The following is a 25,000-nucleotide window of genomic DNA, read 5'->3' on the forward strand; positions in this document are numbered from 1 at the left end:
AGCCACACCCCCAGACACCGCCTCTCCTGCTTCACTCTCCTACGGGGGTCACTCCCTCAGCCACACCCCCAGACACCTCTCCTGCTGCACTCTCCTACAGGGGTCACTCCCTCAGCCACACCCCCAGACACCGCCTCTCCTGCTGCACTCTCCTACGGGGGTCTCTCAGCCACACCCCCAGACACTGCCTCTCCTGCTGCACTCTCCTACGGGGTCTCTCAGCCACACCCCCAGACACTGCCTCTCCTGCTGCACTCTTCTACGGGGGTCACTCCCTCAGCCACACCCCCAGACACCGCCTCTCCTGCTGCACTCTCCTACGGGGGTCTCTCAGCCACACCCCCAGACACCACCTCTCCTGCTGCACTCTCCTACAGGGGTCACTCAGCCACACCCCCAGACACCGCCTCTCCTGCTGCACTCTCCTACGGGGGTCTCTCAGCCACACCCCCAGACACCGCCTCTCCTGCTGCACTCTCCTACGGGGGTCTCTCAGCCACACCCCCAGACACCACCTCCCCTGCTGCACTCTTCTACGGTGGTCTCTCTCAGCTACACCCCCACACACCACCTCTCCTTCTGCACTCTCCTACGGGGTCTTTCAGCCACACCCCCAGACACCACCTCTCCTGCTGCACTCTCCTACGGGGGTCTCTCCCTTAGCCACACCCCCAGACACCACCTCCTGCTGCACTCTCCTACGGGGGTCACTCCCTCAGCCACACCCCCAGACACCGCCTCTCCTGCTGCACTCTCCTACGGGGGTCACTCCCTCAGCCACACCCCCAGACACCACCTCTCCTGCTGCACTCTCCTACGGGGGTCTCTCAGCCACACCCCCAGACACCGCCTCTCCTGCTGCACTCTCCTACGGTGGTCTCTCAGCCACACCCCCAGACACCGCCTCTCCTGCGGGGGTCTCTCAGCCACACCCCCAGACACCGCCTCTCCTGCTGCACTCTCCTACGGGGGTCACTCCCTCAGCCACACCCCCAGACACCACCTCTCCTTCTGCACTCTCCTACGGGGGTCTCTCTCTCAGCCACACCCCCAGACACCACCTCTCCTACAGCACTCTCCTACGGGGGTCTCTCCCTCAGCCACTCTACCAAACACCGCCTCTCCTGCTGCACTCTCCTACGGGGGTCACTCCCTCAGCCACACCCCCAGACACCACCTCTCCTTCTGCACTCTCCTACGGGGGTCTCTCTCTCAGCCACACCCCCAGACACTGCCTCTCCTGCAGCACTCTCCTACGCGGGTCTCTCTCTCAGACACACCCCCAGACACCGCCTCTCCTGCTGCACTCTCCTACGGGGGTCTCTCCCTCAGCCACACCCCCAGACCAGGGAATAGACAGGGTGGAGGAGTAGGCATACTATTTTCCCCACACTGCACATTTTATAACCCCATTTCCCTCCCTCTCCTTCTCATCCTTTGTGTACACGCTGTCTGTCTCTTTCACTCTTCCCTCCATGTTCCCGTCATCTATCGTCTTCCAGGACCACTGTGCATCTCATTTTCTTGACAACTTTGCCCTCTAGCTTTCTCACTTGCGACACATGTACGGTCATCCTGGAAGACTCTAACAATCCCAATGCCACTCCAGCCGCTCATCTTTTCAACCTCCTCCTATGGTCTCTTCCAGTGGACCACCTCTCCTACTCACTGCAATGGACACTCCTCTGACCTGGTTTCCTCCCGCTTCTGCTCTGTCTCTATCCTCTCTAACATGTCCTTCCCTCTCTCTGATCATCACCTCCAAACCTTTAGCCTATCTCTACCGTCTGAACCCTCAAGAGCACCTACTTCCACACGCACACACAGAAACCTACTTCCACACGCACACACAGAAACCTACTTCCACACGCACACACAGAAACCTACTTCCACACGCACATACAGAAACCTACTTCCACACGCACACACAGAAACCTACTTCCACACGCACACACAGAAACCTACTTCCACACGCACATACAGAAACCTACTTCCACACGCACATACAGAAACCTACTTCCACACGCACATACAGAAACCTACTTCCACACGCACATACAGAAACCTACTTCCACACGCACATACAGAAACCTACTTCCACACGCACACACAGAAACCTACTTCCACACGCACACACAGAAACCTACTTCCACACGCACACACAGAAACCTACTTCCACACGCACATACAGAAACCTACTTCCACACGCACATACAGAAACCTACTTCCACACGCACACACAGAAACCTACTTCCACACGCACACACAGAAACCTACTTCCACACGCACACACAGAAACCTACTTCCACACGTACACACAGAAACCTACTTCCACACGCACATACAGAAACCTACTTCCACACGCACACACAGAAACCTACTTCCACACGCACACACAGAAACCTACTTCCACACGCACATACAGAAACCTGCTTCCACACGCACATACAGAAACCTACTTCCACACGCACACACAGAAACCTACTTCCACACGCACACACAGAAACCTACTTCCACACGCACACACAGAAACCTACTTCCACACGCACATACAGAAACCTACTTCCACACGCACATACAGAAACCTACTTCCACACGCACATACAGAAACCTACTTCCACACGCACATACAGAAACCTACTTCCACACGCACACACAGAAACCTACTTCCACACGCACACACAGAAACCTACTTCCACACGCACACACAGAAACCTACTTCCACACGCACATACAGAAACCTACTTCCACACGCACATACAGAAACCTACTTCCACATGCACATACAGAAACCTACTTCCACACGCACACACAGAAACCTACTTCCACACGCACACACAGAAACCTACTTACACACGCATGCAAAGAAACCTACTTCCACACGCACATACAGAAACCTATTTCCACACGCACACACAGAAACCTACTTCCACACGCACACACAGAAACCTACTTCCACACGCACACACAGAAACCTACTTCCACACGCACACACAGAAACCTACTTCCACACGCACACACAGAAACCTACTGCCACACACACACACAGAAACCTACTTCCACACGCACACACAGAAACCTACTTCCACACGCACATACAGAAACCTACTTCCACACGCACATACAGAAACCTATTTTCACACGCACATACAGAAACCTACTTCCACACGCACACACAGAAACCTACTTCCACACGCACACACAGAAACCTACTTCCACACGCACATACAGAAACCTACTTCCACACGCACACACAGAAACCTACTTCCACACGCACATACAGAAACCTATTTTCACACGCACATACAGAAACCTACTTCCACACGCACACACAGAAACCTACTTCCACACGCACACACAGAAACCTACTTCCACACGCACGCACAGAAACCTACTTCCACACGCACACACAGAAACCTACTTCCACACGCACATACAGAAACCTACTTCCACACGCACATACAGAAACCTACTTCCACACGCACATACAGAAACCTATTTCCACACGCACATACAGAAACCTACTTCCACACGCACATACAGAAACCTACTTCCACACGCACATACAGAAACCGACTTCCACACGCATGGACAGAAACCTACTTCCACACGCACATACAGAAACCTACTTCCACACGCACATACAGAAACCTACTTCCACACGCACACACAGAAACCTACTTCCACACGCACATACAGAAACCTACTTTCACGTTCCTTCTACGTCCTACCTGTCCAACCGCTCTTTTTGTGTTTCCTTCTCTGGTGTCTTCTCATCGTCACTCCCCATTGCTGTTGAGGTCCCACAAGCCTTCTGCCCTTCTCACTCCACACCTCTTCTCTTGATAAACTAATACAATTTTTTGGCTTTCAGGACCATCTCTATGCTGATGACATTTACCTCTCCTCCTGTGACCTCTCCTCCTCTCTCTTGTCCCGTGTCACCAGCTGTCTCCGCAATCTCCTCCTGGATGTCCCACTGCTACCTGAAGCTTAACATGTCCAAAACAGAATGAATAATCTTTCCCCCTTCCACTCTCAGCCCTACACCCAAACTCTCCCTCACTCTCAGTAATACCACAATTTCATCAACACACCAAACCCGTTGCCTAGGGGTGATCTTTGATTCTATTTGGGGGAGAGGGGGGTGATAATTGTATCTGTGGGGTTAATTGTATTTGTGGGAGTGGTGGTGGTAATTGTATTTTGGGTTGTGGTAGTAATTGTATTTTGGGGGGGTGGTAGTAATTGTATTTTGGGGGATGGTAGTAATTGTATTTTGGGGGGGTGGTAGTAATTGTATTTTGGGGGGGTGGTAGTAATTGTATTTTGGGGGTGGTGGTAATTGTATTTTGGGAGGGTGGTAATTGTATTTTGGGGGGGTGGTGGTAATTGTATTTGAGGAGGTAATTGTATTTGGGGGGATAATTGTATCTGGGGGGTGTTGTGGTGTTTGTTGAAGTGAAGCTTCTTTGCTGGCACAAATCTCCTTTCACAGAGACGGAAGTATGTTATGGAAGTGACGTCAGTGCTGGCAGAAGGGGCCGCCAGGCCGCGCAGAAGCAGCCCTCTCTGACAGCTAGCACAAGCGCAGAGTCTTCCGCAGCAACCACCACAAGCGTTGAGGTGTCCATCTCTGGCAGAGCATGTGCATAGACGGGCAGCTCCATGAGCACATGTGCACACCGACAGAACCAACAGCGCATGCGTATAGACAGCCATCCCCATCAGCGCATGCGCAGATGCTCCAACCACAGCCAGCGCATGTGTAGACACGAAGCAAACATCTCCGTGCGCAAGCGCTCACATGGCTGTGACATCATCCATATCCAGCACATGCGCAGAAGCACGCACCACAGACGGCGCATGCGAAGTGATGTCTGTATACCAGTGCGCATGTGACGTCCACAACAACAAGCGCATGCGCAGAGACCCCAAACACAACCAACACATGCATCCAGGTGTCCAACTCTCCTAGCGCATGCCCAAAAGTGCCCCCTTTGCCTGCGCAAACGTAGAAACGGGCGGCATCCTCAGTGCATGTGCTGACGCAGCCATCGCCGACACCGCATACACGGCCAATGCCTCCCCCCTCAGCACATGCACAGACTCGACCGCCACCACATACACTGCCATACAATAACCATAGCACCCATCCAGCAGCCGCTGGCTCGGAGCGCATGCGCAGAAGCAGCATCAACCCCACTAGGGAGACAGAGACACCACACACACACTCACACAGTCACACACACAACCACACAGATAGACACACACACACGAGGAATGCACAGTTAGTGTAAAAATAGAACTGCAAATAGCTAAAACGGGGGGGGGGGGGTGCCCCACAGGGGGGGTGCCCCACATGAGCATTTTAAATCTGGGGAGAGGTGGAGTGGTGTCTGTATCTGGGGAGAGGTGTAGTGGTGTCTGTATTTGGGGAGGGGGGTAGTGTTGTTGTGTATTGGGGGTATAATTGGGGAGGAGGGGGCGCTGACACGGGGAGGAGGGGGCGCTGACACGGGGAGGAGGGGGCGCTGGCACGGGGAGGAGGGGGCGCTGACACGGGGAGGAGGGGGCGCTGACACGGGGAGGAGGGGGGCGCTGACACGGGGAGGAGGGGGCGCTGACACGGGGAGGAGGGGGCGCTGACTCGGGGAGGAGGGGGCGCTGACACGGGGAGGAGGGGGCACTGACACGGAGAGGAGGGGACACTGACACGGGGAGGAGGGGGCGCTGACACGGGGAGGAGGGGGCGCTGACATGGGCGGGGGCGCTGGCACGGGGAGGAGGGGGCGCTGGCACGGGGAGGAGGGGGCGCTGACTCGGGGAGGAGGGGGAACCTCTGTCAACGGCCCTGATAACAATAGACAAAGAAACCCCAATGCTACATCCAATATGACTAATTATTTAGTTCATTACTATCTGTTTTTCCTCTGTTTGTTCTTCTCATAAGTATGCGTCATTTAGTTAAATCCTTTGGCCAAAACATTTCAAGTCTGCAACCAAGTCAAAGTAGCACCCTGTTCATGTTATATACATAACACTGTACCCCCATTGTACTGCGCTGCAGCATATATTGGCGCTTTACAAATAAGCAATAAACAATAATATCACTAGTGACCTCTAGTGAGCCTGGCTGGAACTGCAGCGCACAGAGTATCCCATATCTTTAGTGACCGACAGTGTTCGAATTCAGCACTGGGGCGCCCTCCCCCATTAGTAGGAGTGACCTCCAGTGTTCATATGCGGTACTGCAGTGGCTTCCCTCATTACTCTAGTGACCTCAAGTGTTCACATTCGGTATTGCAGCGCTCTCTCTCGTTTCTCTAGTGACCTCCAGTGTTCACATTCGGTACTGCAGCGCTCTCTCATGACTCTAGTGACCTCCAGTGTTCATATCCGGTACTGCAGCGACCTCCATTATGTCTTTAGTGACATCCAGTGTTAACATTCGGTACTGCAGCGCGCTCTCTCATGTCTCTAGTGACCTCCAGTGTTCACATTCGGTACTGCAGCGCTCTCTCTCATGTCTCTAGTGACCCCCAGTGTTCACATGCGGTACTGCAGCGCCCTCTCCTATAGCCGAGCGTTAGAGACACACTGACCCAGAGAGAGAGAGGCGGCTTCCCGTGAGGATGACAGTGCCCTGCAGCTGAGAGCTGGGGAAGGGGGGGGAGGGAGGTGTCAGGATTTGGGGGGGAGGGGGGTCCCCAGCATTGCATGCTCTGTGGGGGGGGGCAGCAGAGGATCCCATGCGATGTGACTGAGCTATGCATTGTGGAAATGGACAGGCTGCAGCCCAGAGAAAAGATGGCGCCTCCCCCCCTGTGCTGGGACCGCGGCTCTGCCCCCTCTTCCTCATCTCCGCGGGGCTGCTGCTGGGGCTCGGGTGGTGCCAGCCCTGCCCGGGGAACTGCACGTGTGCCACGGAGCCCGGGTCCTGCCTGGTGAACTGCTCGGCCCGGGGACTGGGGGGCGCTCCATCTGCCCCGGCTCGGGTCACCGTCCTGTGAGTATATACCCTGGGGTGGGTATATACCCTGATGGGGGGTGTTCTGCCCGAGCCTCACTGGCATAGAAAAGGTTAAATCGCTTTATCTCAGTGGGATGTGCACTTTATGCAGATGTCTGTGGCCCCTGAGGGGTTAATAATACACTTCTCATGACCCGGGGTCTGGCACTGGCAGGGGCTGAGCTCTTTATGCAGGCACGGCGGCACCGCAGGGGTTAATTTGTTTACCTGCTCTATGGCACTGGTCGTGTTAATGTTGTTTGTTTACTCATTACCTGGCACTAATTGGGGTAATGCGGTTTATGTATACCCCCCCTAGGGGGCACTAATTGGGGTTAATGCGGTTTATGTATACCCCCCCTGGGGCACTAATTGGGGTTAATGCGGTTTATGTATACCCCCTGGTGGGCACTGAATGGGGTAATGCGGTTTATGTTTACCCCCTGGTGGGCACTGAATGGGTAATGCGGTTTATGTATACCCTCTGTGGGGCACTGAATGGGTTAATGCGGTTTGTGTATACCCCCTGTGGGGCACTGAATGGGTTAATGCTGTTTATGTTTACCCCCTGTGGGGCACTGAATGGGTTAATGCTGTTTATGTTTACCCCCTGTGGGGCACTGAATGGGTTAATGCGGTTTATGTATACCCCCTGTGGGGCACTGAATGGGTTAATGCGGTTTATGTATACCCTCTGGGGGGCACTGAATGTGTTAATGCGGTTTATGTATACCCCCTGTGGGGCACTGAATGGGTTAATGCGGTTTATGTATACCCCCTGTGGGGCACTGAATGGGGTAATGCGGTTTATGTATACCCCCTGTGGGGCACTGAATGGGTTAATGCGGTTTGTGTATACCCCCTGTGGGGCACTGAATGGGTTAATGCGGTTTGTGTATACCCCCTGTGGGGCACTGAATGGGTTAATGCGGTTTATGTATACCCCCTGTGGGGCACTGAATGGGTTAATGCGGTTTATGTATACCCCCTGTGGGGCACTGAATGGGTTAATGCGGTTTATGTATATCCCCTGTGGGGCACTGAATGGGTTAATGCGGTTTATGTTTATCCCCTGGCACTAAAGCTCACTTTTTATTCTGTCATTGGATGGGCAAAGCTGTTTTTATGTACACACTATCTGGTGTTTAAAGGGTTAAACTATTTTACCCAGGCACTGAGTGGGGGGGAGATATGCTTCTGATCACATGGTCACCACACTCCTGCAGTGCTTCTCACAGGCAGATCTTGCTACCCTATAGAGCTGGGCAGATTATTTGCAGACATTCATCCTTTCTGAGCGGACACGAATACTCGCGGCTTGCCCTCCCAAAGCAAAGTATCCGTGGGATGATGGGGCCTTGGGGGGGGGGGGGGGAGAGAAGTTGGGGTTCTGAGTGCCAGTGTTACCCTGGGGGGAAAGGGGGGGAAGAAGTTGGGGTTCTGAGTGCCAGTGTTACCCTGGGGGGGGGGGCGGGAGAAGTTGGGGTTCTGTGCCAGTATTACCCTGGAGGGGAGAGGAGAAGTTGGGTTTCCGAGTGGCAGTGTTTCCCGGAGGGGCGGGAGAAGTTGGGGTTCTGAGTGCCAGTGTTACCCTGGGGGGTGGGGGGGAGAAGTTGGGGGTCTGAGTGCCAGTGTTTCCCTAGGGGGGGGGAGTTGGGGTTCTGAGTGCCAGTGTTACCCAGGGGGGGGGGGGGGAGAAGAAGTTGGGGTTCTGTGTGCCAGTGTTACCCTGGGGGGGGGGAGGGAGAGGAGAAGTTGGGTTCTGAGTGCCAGTGTTACCCGGGGGGGGGAGAAGTTGGGGTTCTGAGTGGCAGTGTTACCCGGAGGGGGGAGAAGTTGGGGTTCTGAGTGGCAGTGTTACCCGGGGAGGGGAGAGGAGAAGTTGGGGTTCTGAGTGGCAGTGTTACCCGGAGGGGGGAGAAGTTGGGTTTCTGAGTGGCAGTGTTACCCGGAGGGGGGAGAAGTTGGGGTTCTGAGTGGCAGTGTTACCCGGGGAGGGGAGAGGAGAAGTTGGGGTTCTGAGTGGCAGTGTTACCCGGAGGGGGGAGAAGTTGGGGTTCTGAGTGGCAGTGTTTCCGTTGGGGCGGGAGAAGTTGGGGTTCTGAGTGGCAGTGTTACCCGGAGGGGCGGGAGAAGTTGGGGTTCTGAGTGGCAGTGTTTCCGGAGGGGCGGGAGAAGTTGGGGTTCTGAGTGGCAGTGTTACCCGGAGGGGCGGGAGAAGTTGGGGTTCTGAGTGGCAGTGTTTCCGGAGGGGCGGGAGAAGTTGGGGTTCTGAGTGGCAGTGTTACCCGGAGGGGGGAGAAGTTGGGGTTCTGAGTGGCAGTGTTACCCGGGGAGGGAGAGGAGAAGTTGGGTTTCTGAGTGGCAGTGTTACCCGGGGAGGGGAGAGGAGAAGTTGGGTTTCTGAGTGGCAGTGTTTCCCGGAGGGGCGGGAGAAGGTCGGTTTCTGAGTGGCAGTGTTACCCGGAGGGGGGAGAAGTTGGGTTTCTGAGTGGCAGTGTTACCCGGAGGGGGGAGAAGTTGGGTTTCTGAGTGGCAGTGTTACCCGGAGGGGGGAGAAGTTGGGTTTCTGAGTGGCAGTGTTACCCGGGGAGGGGAGAGGAGAAGTTGGGTTTCTGAGTGGCAGTGTTACCCGGGGAGGGGAGAGGAGAAGTTGGGTTTCTGAGTGGCAGTATTACCCGGAGGGGGGAGAAGTTGGGGTTCTGAGTGCCAGTGTTACCCGGGGAGGGAGAGGAGAAGTTGGGTTTCTGAGTGGCAGTGTTTCCCGGAGGGGCGGGAGAAGTTGGGGTTCTGAGTGCCAGTGTTACCCTGGGGGGTGGGGGGGAGAAGCTGGGGGTCTGAGTGCCAGTGTTACCCTGGGGGGGGGGGAGAAGTTGGGGTTCTGAGTGCCAGTGTTTCCCTAGGGGGGGAGTTGGGGTTCTGGGTGCCAGTGTTACCCAGGGGGGGGGAGAAGAAGTTGGGGTTCTGTGTGCCAGTGTTACCCTGGGGGCGGGGGAGAGGGAGAGGAGAAGTTGGGTTCTGAGTGGCAGTGTTACCCGGAGGGGGGAGAAGTTGGGGTTCTGAGTGGCAGTGTTACCCGGGGAGGGGAGAGGAGAAGTTGGGGTTCTGAGTGGCAGTGTTACCCGGAGGGGGGAGAAGTTTGGTTTCTGAGTGGCAGTGTTACCCGGAGGGGGGAGAAGTTGGGGTTCTGAGTGGCAGTGTTACCCGGGGAGGGGAGAGGAGAAGTTGGGGTTCTGAGTGGCAGTGTTACCCGGAGGGGGGAGAAGTTGGGGTTCTGAGTGGCAGTGTTTCCGTTGGGGCGGGAGAAGTTGGGGTTCTGAGTGGCAGTGTTACCCGGAGGGGCGGGAGAAGTTGGGGTTCTAAGTGGCAGTGTTTCCGGAGGGGCGGGAGAAGTTGGTGTTCTGAGTGGCAGTGTTTCCGGAGGGGCGGGAGAAGTTAGGTTTCTGAGTGGCAGTGTTACCCGGAGGGGGGAGAAGTTGGGGTTCTGAGTGGCAGTGTTACCCGGGGAGGGAGAGGAGAAGTTGGGTTTCTGAGTGGCAGTGTTACCCGGGGAGGGGAGAGGAGAAGTTGGGTTTCTGAGTGGCAGTGTTTCCCGGAGGGGCGGGAGAAGTTGGGTTTCTGAGTGGCAGTGTTACCCGGAGGGGGGAGAAGTTGGGTTTCTGAGTGGCAGTGTTACCCGGAGGGTGGAGAAGTTGGGTTTCTGAGTGGCAGTGTTACCCGGAGGGGGGAGAAGTTGGGTTTCTGAGTGGCAGTGTTACCCGGGGAGGGGAGAGGAGAAGTTGGGTTTCTGAGTGGCAGTGTTACCCGGGGAGGGGAGAGGAGAAGTTGGGTTTCTGAGTGGCAGTGTTACCCGGAGGGGGGAGAAGTTGGGGTTCTGAGTGCTAGTGTTACCCGGGGAGGGAGAGGAGAAGTTGGGTTTCTGAGTGGCAGTGTTACCCGGGGAGGGGAGAGGAGAAGTTGGGTTTCTGAGTGGCAGTGTTACCCGGAGGGGGGAGAAGTTGGGTTTCTGAGTGGCAGTGTTACCCGGAGGGGGGAGAAGTTGGGTTTCTGAGTGGCAGTGTTACCCGGGGAGGGGAGAAGTTGGGTTTCTGAGTGGCAGTGTTACCCGGAGGGGGGAGAAGTTGGGTTTCTGAGTGGCAGTGTTACCCGGGGAGGGGAGAGGAGAAGTTGGGTTTCTGAGTGGCAGTGTTTCCCGGAGGGGCAGGAGAAGTTGGGTTTCTGAGTGGCAGTGTTACCCGGAGGGGGGAGAAGTTGGGTTTCTGAGTGGCAGTGTTACCCGGAGGGGCGGGAGAAGTTGGGTTTCTGAGTGGCAGTGTTACCCGGAGGGGGGAGAAGTTGGGTTTCTGAGTGGCAGTGTTTCCCGGGGAGGGGAGAGGAGAAGTAGGGTTTCTGAGTGGCAGTGTTTCCCGGAGGGGCGGGAGAAGTTGGGTTTCTGAGTGGCAGTGTTACCCGGAGGGGGGAGAAGTTGGGTTTCTGAGTGGCAGCGTTTCCCGGAGGGGCGGGAGAAGTTGGGGTTTCTGAGTGGCAGTGTTACCCGGAGGGGCGGGAGAAGTTGGCTTTCTGAGTGGCAGTGTTTCCCGGAGGGGCGGGAGAAGTTGGGTTTCTGAGTGGCAGTGTTTCCCGGAGGGGCGGGAGAAGTTGGGTTTCTGAGTGGCAGTGTTACCCGGAGGGGGGAGAAGTTGGGTTTCTGAGTGGCAGTGTTACCCGGAGGGGCGGGAGAAGTTGGGTTTCTGAGTGGCCGTGTTACCCGGAGGGGCGGGAGAAGTTGGGTTTCTGAGTGGCAGTGTTACCCGGAGGGGCGGGAGAAGTTGGGTTTCTGAGTGGCAGTGTTACCCGGAGGGGCGGGAGACGTTGGGTTTCTGAGTGCCAGTGTTACCCGGAGGGGCGGGAGAAGTTGGGTTTCTGAGTGGCAGTGTTACCCGGAGGGGGGAGAAGTTGGGTTTCTGAGTGGCAGTGTTACCCGGGGAGGGGGGAGAAGTTGGGTTTCTGAGTGGCAGTGTTACCCGGAGGGGGGAGAAGTTGGGTTTCTGAGTGGCAGTGTTACCCGGGGAGGGGAGAGGAGAAGTTGGGTTTCTGAGTGGCAGTGTTACCCGGAGGGGCGGGAGAAGTTGGGTTTCTGAGTGGCAGTGTTACCTGGAGGGGCGGGAGAAGTTGGGTTTCTGAGTGGCAGTGTTACCCGGAGGGGGGAGAAGTTGGGGTTCTGAGTGCCAGTGTTACCCAGAGGGGGGAGAAGTTGGGGTTCTGAGTGGCAGTGTTACCCGGGGAGGGGAGAGGAGAAGTTGGGGTTCTGAGTGGCAGTGTTACCCGGAGGGGCGGGAGAAGTTGGGGTTCTGAGTGGCAGTGTTTCCCGGAGGGGCGGGAGAAGTTGGGGTTCTGAGTGGCAGTGTTACCCGGAGGGGGGAGAAGTTGGGGTTCTGAGTGGCAGTGTTTCCCGGAGGGGCGGGAGAAGTTGGGATTCTGAGTGGCAGTGTTTCCCGGAGGGGGGAGAAGTTGGGGTTCTGAGTGGCAGTGTTACCCGGAGGGGGGAGAAGTTGGGGTTCTGAGTGGCAGTGTTACCCGGAGGGGGGAGAAGTTGGGGTTCTGAGTGGCAGTGTTTCCCGGAGGGGCGGGAGAAGTTGAGGTTCTGAGTGGCAGTGTTACCCCGTTACACGTTGTTGGCAAAGCTCTTGGGCTATAAAAAGAAAGTGTAACATGTCTGTAAGATAGAGTGAAAGTTTGGGCTTGTGTTTAAGAGAAGGGGGAGTAACGGTCCTGAGGGACTGCACATAATAAAAGTGCCTCTGCTACTGTCACACCCCCCCATGTGTGTGAGATCAGGGGGGGGCACATCATACCCCCCCCATGTGTGTGATATCAGGTGGGGCACATCATACCCCCCCATGTGTGTGAGATCAGGGGGGGGGGGCACATCATACCCCCCATGTGTGTGAGGTCCGGGGGGTGGGCACATCATATCCCCCTCATGTGTGTGAGATTAGGGGGATACATCATACACACATCCCCATGTGTGTGAGATCAGGGGGGCACATCATATACCCCCCCCCTATGTGTGTTAGATCTGGGGGGGGGCATATCATACACCACCCCCATGTGTGTGAGATCAGGTCGGGGCTCATCATACAACCCCCCATGTGTGAGATCAGGTGGGGGGGGGGGCACATGTCGCTGAGCTGTCACCTGAAACTACCAGCAGGAGAGCGGCAGTGATCCCCTAACCCCTGCAGTGCCGGATTACTCCTGCCCAGTCTCTCACTGGGCACCCAGCGGTTGGAAAGTCTCCCTCTTGGTCTTCCGCTTATCCTGTGTCGCAGTTCGCTCTGGCACTGAAGGGGTTATAAATGATGCCTTCTGCCGGGGCTCCGAATAACCTCTTTTCTGGCAGGTAAAGGGTTAAACGGGGAAATACCCGGCAATTCTGCCCCTTTCGGGGCAATTTCTTATTGTCAACGAATTATTGACTTATTTTATTTGTAAATGAAGTTTATGGAACAATTTGCCGTTGAGATGTGTACCAGAAGGGGCACCCAATGCACAGACTGCCTCTCTGGCAGTGAAGGGGTTAACCATTTCCCTGATTTACCCCCCCCCCCATTCTTCTGATGCACAAATTCTTCCCTCGGATCAGCGACAAATGGACAAAAAGCAAAACATTTGATCCTGTTGGATTCTCACCATGGAAACCCGGGGCAGGAATGCTAAATATGTGCAAGAAATCCAACAGGAGGGGGGGGGGAGCGGGAGGACCTGTGCTCCCCTGAAACAGGACCGGTGCTCCCCTGAAACAGGACCGGTGCTCCCCTGAAACAGGACCGGTGCTCCCCTGAAACAGGACCGGTGCTCCCCTGAAACAGGACCGATGCTCCCCGGAAACAGGACCGGTGCTCCCCGGAAACAGGACCGGTGCTCCCCTGAAACAGGACCGGTGCTCCCCTGAAACAGGACCGGTGCTCCCCTGAAACAGGACCTGTGCTCCCCTGAAACAGAACCTGTGCTCCCCTGAAACAGGACCTGTGCTCCCCTGAAACAGGACCTGTGCTCCCCTGAAACAGGACATGTGCTCCCCTAAAACAGGACCCTTGCTCCCCTTAAACCAGTAGGTTCCCAGTCTTTTTAAACTGCCCCCCCCCCCTGTTCTCCGGTGACAAAGTACGATGTCCTAGAGCTGGGGCCCCATATAGCCCCAATGTAATAGAATAAGGCTTCTGCCGGGGGAGATATCCTGTGGAGGATATTTATTACACTGTGATAGTGCCCCGATCGGAACTATTGCATTTGAATGAATTGCCACTAATGTGTCATTCTGTGTCCTCCCTGCTCTTTATCTCCCAGTGTGTCTGCTGTGACCGTTGGTCCCCCTCCCCTGGGTTCAAACCTTCAGCATTTTACCTGCCCCATGTTTATCTCTCTCTATAAATGAAGCATGCACACTTTATTCATAAAGCAATTCATGTACTCGTCGCGCCAGCATACACATCTCTCAGGGGCTCATAACATGTTCTAACATTGTTGCAGTGCCTAGAGAAATTTTTCTCTGCCCTGCAGAGCTAACACTCTGATAAATGAATGGACCATGGGATTCAAGTGGGTTTGCTGGTCTTCAGAGTGACTTTGTAGTAGTGTCACCTGATTTCACGAAATTGTGACGTGAGATCCCGAGATTTCCGCCCTCACCGTGTCCCGCAAAGCGTGAGGGTTGTGCAACAAAAACAAAGCCTGTTACAATAAGCCCCGCTTCGCTTTAAATCCGCAGTCTGCGCTCATTGCCATTTTGTTCCTGCATTGTATTATTTGAACCTGCGCTAAGCGCTCTCCTCTTGGCCTTTCCCGCGCTGTTTTTATTTTTGATATGTGATGTTCCGTTCAGGAGATATAAGCAATGGGAATATTAAGTGTCCGGGACGTTAAAATGGAGCTCTGCCCAGAGCCCAGCGCTGTCTAAAGATCGGAATAGGACATGTAGTCGTGGCCATTTCACCGTGACCAAATGACGACTGGTGTTCAGCCGCATAGGGACCCTCCGCCGCTGCTGGAACCGCCGGCCGCTTCAAGGAGAAGGTAAGTTTTAGCAGTTAGGTTAGAGGGTTAATTTTAGGGGTATTAGCGGTTAGGGTAGGGGGTTAGTATTAGGGGTATTAGCGGTTAGGGTAGGGGGTTAGTATTAGGGGTATTAGCGGTTAGGGTAGGGGGTTAGTATTAGGGGTATTAGAGGTTAGGGTAGGGGGTTAGTTTTAGGGGTGTTAGGGTAGGGGGTTAGTATTAGGGGTATTAGCGGTTATGTTAGGGGGTTAATTTTAGGGGTATTAGCGGTTATGTTAGGGGGTTAATTTTAGGGGTATTAGCGGTTAGGGTAGGGGGTTAGTATTAGGGGTATTAGCGGTTAGGGTAGGGGGTTAGTATTAGGGGTATTAGCGGTTAGGGTAGGGGGTTAGTATTAGGGGTATTAGAGGTTAGGGTAGGGGGTTAGTTTTAGGGGTGTTAGGGTAGGGGGTTAGTATTAGGGGTATTAGCGGTTAGGGTAGGGGGTTAGTATTAGGGGTATTAGAGGTTAGGGTAGGGGGTTAATTTTAGGGGTATTAGCGGTTAGGGTAGGGGGTTAGTATTAGGGGTATTAGCGGTTAGGGTAGGGGGTTACTATTAGGGGTATTAGCGGTTAGGGTAGGGGGTTAGTATTAGGGGTATTAGAGGTTAGGGTAGGGGGTTAGTTTTAGGGGTGTTAGGGTAGGGGGTTAGTATTAGCGGTTAGGGTAGGGGGTTAGTATTAGGGGTATTAGAGGTTAGGGTAGGGGGTTAATTTTTGGGGTATTAGCGGTTAGGGTAGGGGGTTAGTATTAGGGGTATTAGCGGTTAGGGTAGGGGGTTAGTATTAGGGGTATTAGCGGTTAGGGTAGGGGGTTAGTATTAGGGGTATTAGAGGTTAGGGTAGGGGGTTAGTTTTAGGGGTGTTAGGGTAGGGGGTTAGTATTAGGGGTATTAGCGGTTAGGGTAGGGGGTTAGTATTAGGGGTATTAGCGGTTAGGGTAGGGGTTTTTAGGGTAAGAGTTAGCTTAGGCACTTAACGAGTCGCGGCCATTTGGTTTGTATTGTATGTCTTTATTTATATAGCGCCAAAAGTGTACTCGGCGCTTCACAAAGAATACAGTACAGGGAATTATAATTATACAATAAGCGCAGCAAAATCAGACAATAGGAAAGGAAAACCCTGCCCCGAAGAGCTTACAATCTAAGTGGTTTGATGGGGAATTTACAGAGAGAGCAGGTGAGGGAATAAGTGCTGTAGATGGCAGTGCTTGGCCACAATGGGTGGTGGGAGTGACTGAGTGTGGGACTGTGACCATGAGTGCAGTCTATTGGGATGCTGGATTTGTGGGGTGAGATTTAATGCTGGTCAGTATTAAATGAAAAGGTTAACACCATTTACAGGGGAAGAGGTGGCAGGGAGGCATGAGTGAGATCAGGTGTGTATGTCTGGGTTCAGGCTATGGGGAGATCCCCAGCAGCGGGAAGGGGTAGATAGAGGGTGGGAATAGAGGATTTGTGGGGGTGTGGTTTGCGGCGTAACGGCCGTATCATGGTAACATCACACGCTAGAGATTAAGTAACGATTTTTAACGAGCAAGACCCGCTCAGGGGTGAGATATTAACACGCTGCGAGTTAAACGCCTGCAGGAAGCGGGGGAGGGGGGGGGGTCGGGGCGGGGGGGAGTTGCTGCTTTAAAAAGGAAAGTTTGGAAATAAAAAGTAGTGATACTCTTATAACACACTTCACACAGCAAGGGTCTCTAAGCCCTTTCTTCTTGAACATGTGTCACCGAATAAAACGCATTGTATAAATCTGCACACACACATTAACTGCTTCAGTGCCTGAGCGCTCAGCAATGCTAATGACACAAGCTACTAGTTATTTACAAACATCAGTGGGACAATCCCAGGTCTGTGCAAACTCTTTGCAGGGTTTTGTGCTGCGTACCCGCAAGGGGGGAGGGTGGGGGGGGGGGGGGGGAAATTACGGGATTTAATGGCATGATTTATTTGCATAGATCAGGATAGAGGAGTTAGAAATTGGAGTTTTTTTCATCTTTCCGATTTTGTATTTTTTTTGCCGTTTGATATTTCTTTTAATATAACCAAACACACAGTAAGTTCTGGTGAGTTAAAAAAAAAAAAAAGGTGACACAGTGAGTGCTCATTTGCATGTCATTACCCAGAATCCCTGGCTGCAGTGGAAGCCGTGTATGCTAAGAGATAATGGGGAAAGGCAGGGTTGGGGTCCTGTCTGAGACGTGAATGTGCTCACAAAAGGGATTTCTATTTGCTTTTGCTATAGAAACTCTGGGGACAGTTAAAATAGGAATTCATTACCCATGGAGACTGTGATGGCAGATACAATATCTTCAAAAAAAGGTTGGACATCTTTTTAGAAAGGGAAGGTACTGTATACAGGGATATGCCAAATAAGTTAACATGGGAAGGATGTTGAACCAGGGAGAGCTCTGAAGACACAGGAATTTATTCTCCACTCTGAGACCGCATCAGATAATGTGTCACTGGGGTTTTGTGACTGCCTTCATCTGGATCAATATAAAATACAAATATAGGTTACGTATCTGTCATCTAAATGTGAAATAGGTTAAACTCGATGGTCATGTGTCCTTTTTTCAACCTGATCCACGATGTAACTAATTATTTACCTATGCACCTTCTCCTGGAACGCCCCAAATCGCACACAGGAACAGTTGGAGTAGGTATCTTGTTACACAAATACAATGTCCCTAATGTGCATAATGTGTGCGACACAATTGCCCCATGGACCTGTGTGCATGTTCAACTTCATGGATTGCTGAAGAACCCCCTTTTTACGAGACAAACTATGATGAGATTTTAGTGCATTTAGAGGAAGGCCCCAAAATTTGGAGTCACCTACTCGCTAATGGCGACCGAAATGTCCTTGATGGTGACCCGCCATTGTTTGAGTTACAGACCCTCTGCTGCTGAAGATGTCACCATAGTTTATAGCAAGTTATCAAGATATTATTCTGTTCTGCTATTAATGTTCTAGTTCTGGCGTCTAAAAATTGGGGTTGGCTTGTACAGATTGGGTTTGGCTTGTACAGGTAGGGTATGCCAGGTGTCCAGTATTAAACCGGACTGTCCTGTATTTGGACACTCTGTCCAGTAAAAAATGAGAGGTAATACAGGACATGTATGAGTCCGGTATTACCTCTCTTCACATAGTAACCTGACCGGCTTGGGGGCTGCGGGATTTCCCCGAGCAGGGAGAGAGGGCTGTTGTTAGGGGGCTGGGCAGCTTCCTCCACCCTGATTGGTTGCATTACCCAGCAGCAGCCAATCAAGAGGAGGGTCAGGAGCCTGGGGGTGGGGCCAAGGAGAGGAGGAAACAGCATGGAGCAGAGAGGTGTGTGTGTCTCGAGCATGTCGCACCGGCACCATTGTGTCCAGTATTTTTGGAGAAGCCGCTTGGCCACCCAAGTACAGATGGATTTGAAATGTTGTACCCAGATTTAAAGTATTGCCATTAAAAGAACAGGTGTATTTGGGGACCCTTCTGACACGGGAAGGGGTGTTTATCATTATAAAATAACACAAACATATAAATGTACAATTACATTTATGACTACACAAGTAATTGTATGTGCAGAATTCAGTATTCAGTGGGTATTTCATTTTTGCTTTATATGAACATTAATGACGTTACCTACAGACAAATTTGTGGGGTATTCACCGCAATTATATCATATTAATGATGGTTCTTTGTGGTGGGGTGGGAGGTGGGGGAAGAGCCTCATTGTACAGGGACAAACGGTGTATGAACCCCAGATTATCATCTTTCTTTCCCTTTAAACTTGCTTTCAACATAGCTTGTCCAAGATAAAATCATTTTGTATACGTAGCATTCCACGTTTCTTTCACCCCCTATTACCTACCATGTTGTGAAGTCCCCTAGTAATTTGGGAGAAATGATGAACTGGAAACCACTTTTCCGAGGCTTTTTAATTAAAAAAAAAAAGTATTTGTTGGAATTTTTGAAATCTTGCGTTATAATTGCTAGTGATTTCATTCTACGGCACCTCCACGAGCTTCCAGTAAATGCAAGAAGTACAAACTGCTATTTAATGATAAACGGCTGTTAAAACATTTATTTGATTTTCACAAAGTAATGTTTTAAAAGCTGGGAGCTTTCAGTGCCCTAATTAAGCCCCATAGTCCTGATACGGAGTGTGCTGCTGTGCAGAACTGCGCACACACAGGCAATACCCGCGTTTCGCGTTCTCGTCACCAGAGCTCGTAGGCAGCACCGATTGCCCATATCAGTTGAGAGTTAAAAACAGGTCCTTAGTTGTACTGTTCTGGGTGGGCAGACTCCGCGATTGTTCTTAGAACTGGATGTTGTTCTACATATGATTAGAATATGGCAATCCTTGGCCGGTGGAGAGCAATTGGAATTTTCTCGAGTCCGGAAAGGTGTGATTCTGTGCAAGGTCCGAGTGCAGAGCACAAGGGGATCCAAATGTTCTGGTTACACCCAGAAACCGGAGCTCGTTGGGATTGCAAACGCCTTTTATTTCATATTTTTTTTGTTTTTGAAGCTTCCTGAAAGTCTGCGTCCCTGGTGTCTGCGTATTAGGAGCCGGTGAGGGGTATGTGTCCCTGATGTCTGCGTATTAGGAGTTTCTGTGAGGTACAGTTGTGTGAAAAAGAAAGTACACCCTCTTTGAATTCTATGGTTTTACATATCAGGACATAATAACAATCATCTGTTCCTTAGCAGGTCTTAAAATTAGGTAAATACAACCTCAGATGAACAACAACACATGACATATTACACCGTGTCAGGATTTATTCAACAAAAATAAAGCCAAAATGGAGAAGCTATGTGTGAAAAACTATCTCTTACTGCTTCCATAGGAATTAAGATGCTAAGTAGCAGACTGGTGCTGCTAATCAAATGCCCTTGATTAATTGATCATCAGCAAGTGTGACCACCTCTATAAAAGCCGAAGTTTTAGCAGTTTGCTGGCCTGGAGCATTCAGGTGTGTGTTAACACAATGCCAAGGAGGAAAGACATCAGCAATGATCTTAGAGAAGCAATTGTTGCTGCCCATCAATCTGGGAAGGATTATAAGGCCATTTCCAAACAATTTTAAAGTCCATCATTCTACAGCGAGAAAGATTATTCAAAAGTGGGAAAACATTCAAGACAATTGCGAATCTTCCCAGGAGTGCACGTACCAGCAAATTCACCCCAAGGTCAGACCATGCAATGCTCAGAGAAATTGCAAAAAAACCATGAGTTACATCTCGGACTCTACAGGCCTCAGTTAGCATGTTAAATGTTAAAGTTCATGACAGTACAATTAGAAAAAGGCTGGACAAGTATGGTTTGTTTGGAAGGGTTGCCAGGAGAAAGCCTCTTCTCTCTAAAAAGAACATGGCAGCATGGCTTAGGTTTGCAAAGTTGCATTTGAACAAACTACAAGCTTTCTGGAACAATGTCCTTTGGACAGACGAGACCAAAGTGGAGATGTTTGGCCATAATGCACAGCGCCACGTTTGGCGAAAACCAAGCACGGTATATCAGCACAAACACCTCATACCAACTGTCAAGCACGGTGGTGGAGGGGTGATGATTTGGGCTTTTTTTACCGCCACAGGACCTGGAACCTTGCAGTCATTGAGTCGACCATGAACTCCTCTGTATACCAAAGTATTCTAGAGTCAAATGTGAGGCCATCTGTCAGACAGCTAAAGCTTGGCTGAAATTGGGTCATGCAAAAGGACAATGATCCCAAGCACACCAGCAAATTGACAACAGAATGGCTATAAAAGAAAAGAATCAAGGTGTTGCAATGGCCCAGTCAAAATCCAGACTTCAACCTGATTGAAATGCTGTGGCTGGACCTTAAGAGAGCTGTGCACAAACAAATGCCCGCAAACCTCAATGAACTGAAGCAACGTTGTAAAGAAGAGTGGGCCAAAATTCTCCACAATGATGTGAGAGACTGATAAAGTCATACAGAAAACGATTACTTCAAGTTATTGCTGCTAAAGGTGGTTCTACAAGCTATTGAATCATAAGTTATACTTAGTTTTTCACACATGACTTCTCCATTTGGCTTTATTTTTGTTAAATCATAACACGGTGTAATACGTTATGTGTTGTTGTTCATCTGAGTTGTTCATATTTACCTAATATTAAGACCTGCTAAGGAACAGATGATTGTTATTATGTCCTGATATGTAAAACCATAGAATTCAAAGAGGGTGTACTTTCTTTGTCACACCACTCTATGTGTATACCGGTATTATCTCCCTGGACATGTATGTGTATACCGGTATGATCTCTCTGGACATGTATGTGTATACCGGTATGATCTCTCTGGACGTGTATGTGTATACCGGTATAATCTCTCTGGACGTGTATGTGTATTCCGGTATGATCTCTCTGGACGTGTATGTGTATACTGGTATCGCCTCTCTGGACGTGTATGTGTATACCGGTATTACCTCTCTGGACGTGTATGTGTATACCGGTATTACCTCTCTGGACGTGTATGTGTATACCGGTATTAACTCTCTGGACGTGTATGTGTATACCGGTATTACCTCTCTGGACGTGTATGTGTATACCGGTATTACCTCTCTGGGCGTGTATGTGCATACCAGTATTACCTCTCTGGGCGTGTATGTGTATACCGGTATTACCTCTCTGGACGTGTATGTGTATACCGATATTACCTCTCTGGGCGTGTATGTGTATACCGGTATTACCTCTCTGGGCGTGTATGTGTATACCGGTATCACCTCTCTGGACGTGTATGTGTATACCGGTATTACCTCTCTGGGCGTGTATGTGTATACCGGTATTACCTCTCTGGACGTGTGTGTATACCGGTATTACCTCTCTGGACGTGTATGTGTATACCGGTATTACCTCTCTGGGCGTGTATGTGTATACCGGTATTACCTCTCTGGGCGTGTATGTGTATACCGGTATTACCTCTCTGGGCGTGTATGTGTATACCGGTATTACCTCTCTGGGCGTGTATGTGTATACCGGTATTACCTCTCTGGGCGTGTATGTGTATACCGGTATTACCTCTCTGGGCGTGTATGTGTATACCGGTATTACCTCTCTGGACGTGTATGTGTATACCGGTATTACCTCTCTGGGCGTGTATGTGTATACCGGTATTACCTCTCTGGGCGTGTATGTGTATACCGGTATTACCTCTCTGGGCGTGTATGTGTATACCGGTATTACCTCTCTGGGCGTGTATGTGTATACCGGTATTACCTCTCTGGGCGTGTATGTGTATACCGGTATTACCTCTCTGGGCGTGTATGTGTATACCGGTATTACCTCTCTGGGCGTGTATGTGTATACCGGTATTACCTCTCTGGGCGTGTATTTGTATACCGGTATTGCCTCTCTGGGCGTGTATGTGTATACCGGTATTACCTCTCTGGGCGTGTATGTGTATACCGGTATCACCTCTCTGGACGTGTATGTGTATACCGGTATTACCTCTCTGGGCGTGTATGTGTATACCGGTATTACCTCTCTGGACGTGTGTGTATACCGGTATTACCTCTCTGGACGTGTGTGTATACCGGTATTACCTCTCTGGACGTGTATGTGTATACCGGTATTACCTCTCTGGGCGTGTATGTGTATACCGGTATTACCTCTCTGGGCGTGTATGTGTATACCGGTATTACCTCTCTGGGCGTGTATGTGTATACCGGTATTACCTCTCTGGGCGTGTATGTGTATACCGGTATTACCTCTCTGGGCGTGTATGTGTATACCGGTATTACCTCTCTGGGCGTGTATGTGTATACCGGTATTACCTCTCTGGGCGTGTATGTGTATACCGGTATTACCTCTCTGGGCGTGTATGTGTATACCGGTATTACCTCTCTGGGCGTGTATGTGTATACCGGTATTACCTCTCTGGGCGTGTATGTGTATACCGGTATTACCTCTCTGGGCGTGTATGTGTATACCGGTATTACCTCTCTGGGCGTGTATGTGTATACCGGTATTACCTCTCTGGGCGTGTATGTGTATACCGGTATTACCTCTCTGGGCGTGTATGTGTATACCGGTATTACCTCTCTGGGCGTGTATGTGTATACCGGTATTGCCTCTCTGGGCGTGTATGTGTATACCGGTATTACCTCTCTGGGCGTGTATGTGTATACCGGTATTACCTCTCTGGGCGTGTATGTGTATACCGGTATTACCTCTCTGGGCGTGTATGTGTATACCGGTATTACCTCTCTGGGCGTGTATGTGTATACCGGTATTACCTCTCTGGGCGTGTATGTGTATACCGGTATTACCTCTCTGGACATGTATGTGTGTATACCGGTATTACCTCTCTGGGCGTGTATGTGTATACCGGTATTACCTCTCTGGACGTGTATGTGTGTATACCGGTATTACCTCTCTGGGCGTGTATGTGTATACCGGTATTACCTCTCTGGGCGTGTATGTGTATACCGGTATTACCTCCCTGGGCGTGTATGTGTATACCGGTATTACCTCTCTGGGCGTGTATGTGTATACCGGTATTACCTCTCTGGGCGTGTATGTGTATACCGGTATTACCTCTCTGGGCGTGTATGTGTATACCGGTATTACCTCTCTGGGCATAGTGACCTGACCGGCTTGGGGGGCCGCTAGATTTCCTAGAGCAGGGAGAGAGCAGGGCTGCTGCTAGGGGGCTGGGCAGCTTCCACCATCCTGATTGGCTGCTGCTGGGTATTGCAGGCAATCAGGTGTCAGGAGCCTGGGGATGGGGCCAAGGAGAGGAGGAAACCGCATGGAGCGGTGAGAGGGGTGTGTGCCCCGGTCGTGTCACACCTTTCAACATTGTGTCCAATATTTTTGGAGAAGCCGCCTCGCAGCCCTACACGTGATACTGTGGTTGTGACGCGCTTTGAGTCCCATTGGGAGAGAAGTGCTGTGTGAAATGACGTTATTATTACTAAGAGGAGGGGAGAGTTGGGGGCGCGTTTTCTTGTGGCCGTTGTGTCCTTGTGTTCGTTTCTGGCAGTGAATGAGTTAATTTTTAGAAGGACCCGTTTTGCTTCCTTGAAAAAATCCACGCAGACCGGATCCCGGGTTCCACGCAGACCGGATCCCGGGTTCCACGCAGACCGGATCCCGGGTTCCACGCAGACCGGATCCCGGGTTCCACGCAGACCGGATCCCGGGTTCCACGCAGACCGGATCACGGGTTCCACGCAGACCGGATCCCGGGTTCCACGCAGACCGGATCCCGGGTTCCACGCAGACCGGATCACGGGTTCCACGCAGACCGGATCACGGGTTCCACGCAGACCGGATCACGGGTTCCACGCAGACCGGATCACGGGTTCCACGCAGACCGGATCCCGGGTTCCACGCAGACCGGATCCCGGGTTCCACGCAGACCGGATCCCGGGTTCCACGCAGACCGGATCCCGGGTTCCACGCAGACCGGATCCCGGGTTCCACGCAGACCGGATCCCGGGTTCCACGCAGACCGGATCACGGGTTCCACGCAGACCGGATCACGGGTTCCACGCAGACCGGATCACGGGTTGGTGGAGGGGGGGGCAGAGTCTATAGAGATCATTGCAAAACTGCTCCCAATCCGGCAGCGCCGGGGTTAACCAGTTCTCCACCACGCCGCCTTCCCGGAGCCCTGCAGTTCCTGTGCACTGAGCTCCTTTGTGAAACTCTTGAGCAGGGTTAGCACAGTGATGAAAGGGTTAAGTTATACATGGCTGCCAGTTGTTTGCTCTCTGACCTCCCAGATGTTTGGAGCAGGATTTGGGAAGACTCCGCACACCCTTCCTTTTATCTTTCAGCTGCTTGCACCGCGATGGCTCTGTCTGTGTGTGTGTGTGTGTGTGTGTGTGTGTTTGCACCGTGCTGGCTCTGTGTATGTGTGTATGTGTGTCTGTGTGTGTGTATG

General features: G+C 51.9%; 1 protein-coding gene across 3 annotated transcripts in view; it reads left to right on the forward strand.

Annotated features, from left to right (window-relative positions):
• Window positions 1-6,702: 6,702 nt before the first annotated feature.
• The window catches only part of PKD1 (polycystin 1, transient receptor potential channel interacting), a 121,209-nt gene continuing 102,911 nt past the window's right edge, over window positions 6,703-25,000 (forward strand). For all 3 annotated transcript variants that reach the window (XM_075565719.1, XM_075565720.1, XM_075565721.1), the window contains exon 1: window positions 6,703-7,009. In XM_075565719.1, coding sequence (XP_075421834.1) covers window positions 6,771-7,009 — 239 coding nt within the window. In that variant the 5' untranslated portion in view covers window positions 6,703-6,770. The remainder of the gene's footprint in view (window positions 7,010-25,000) is intronic.

The sequence above is a fragment of the Ascaphus truei genome, chromosome 11 (genome assembly GCF_040206685.1).
Source record: "Ascaphus truei isolate aAscTru1 chromosome 11, aAscTru1.hap1, whole genome shotgun sequence".
Classification (NCBI taxonomy): domain Eukaryota; kingdom Metazoa; phylum Chordata; class Amphibia; order Anura; family Ascaphidae; genus Ascaphus; species Ascaphus truei.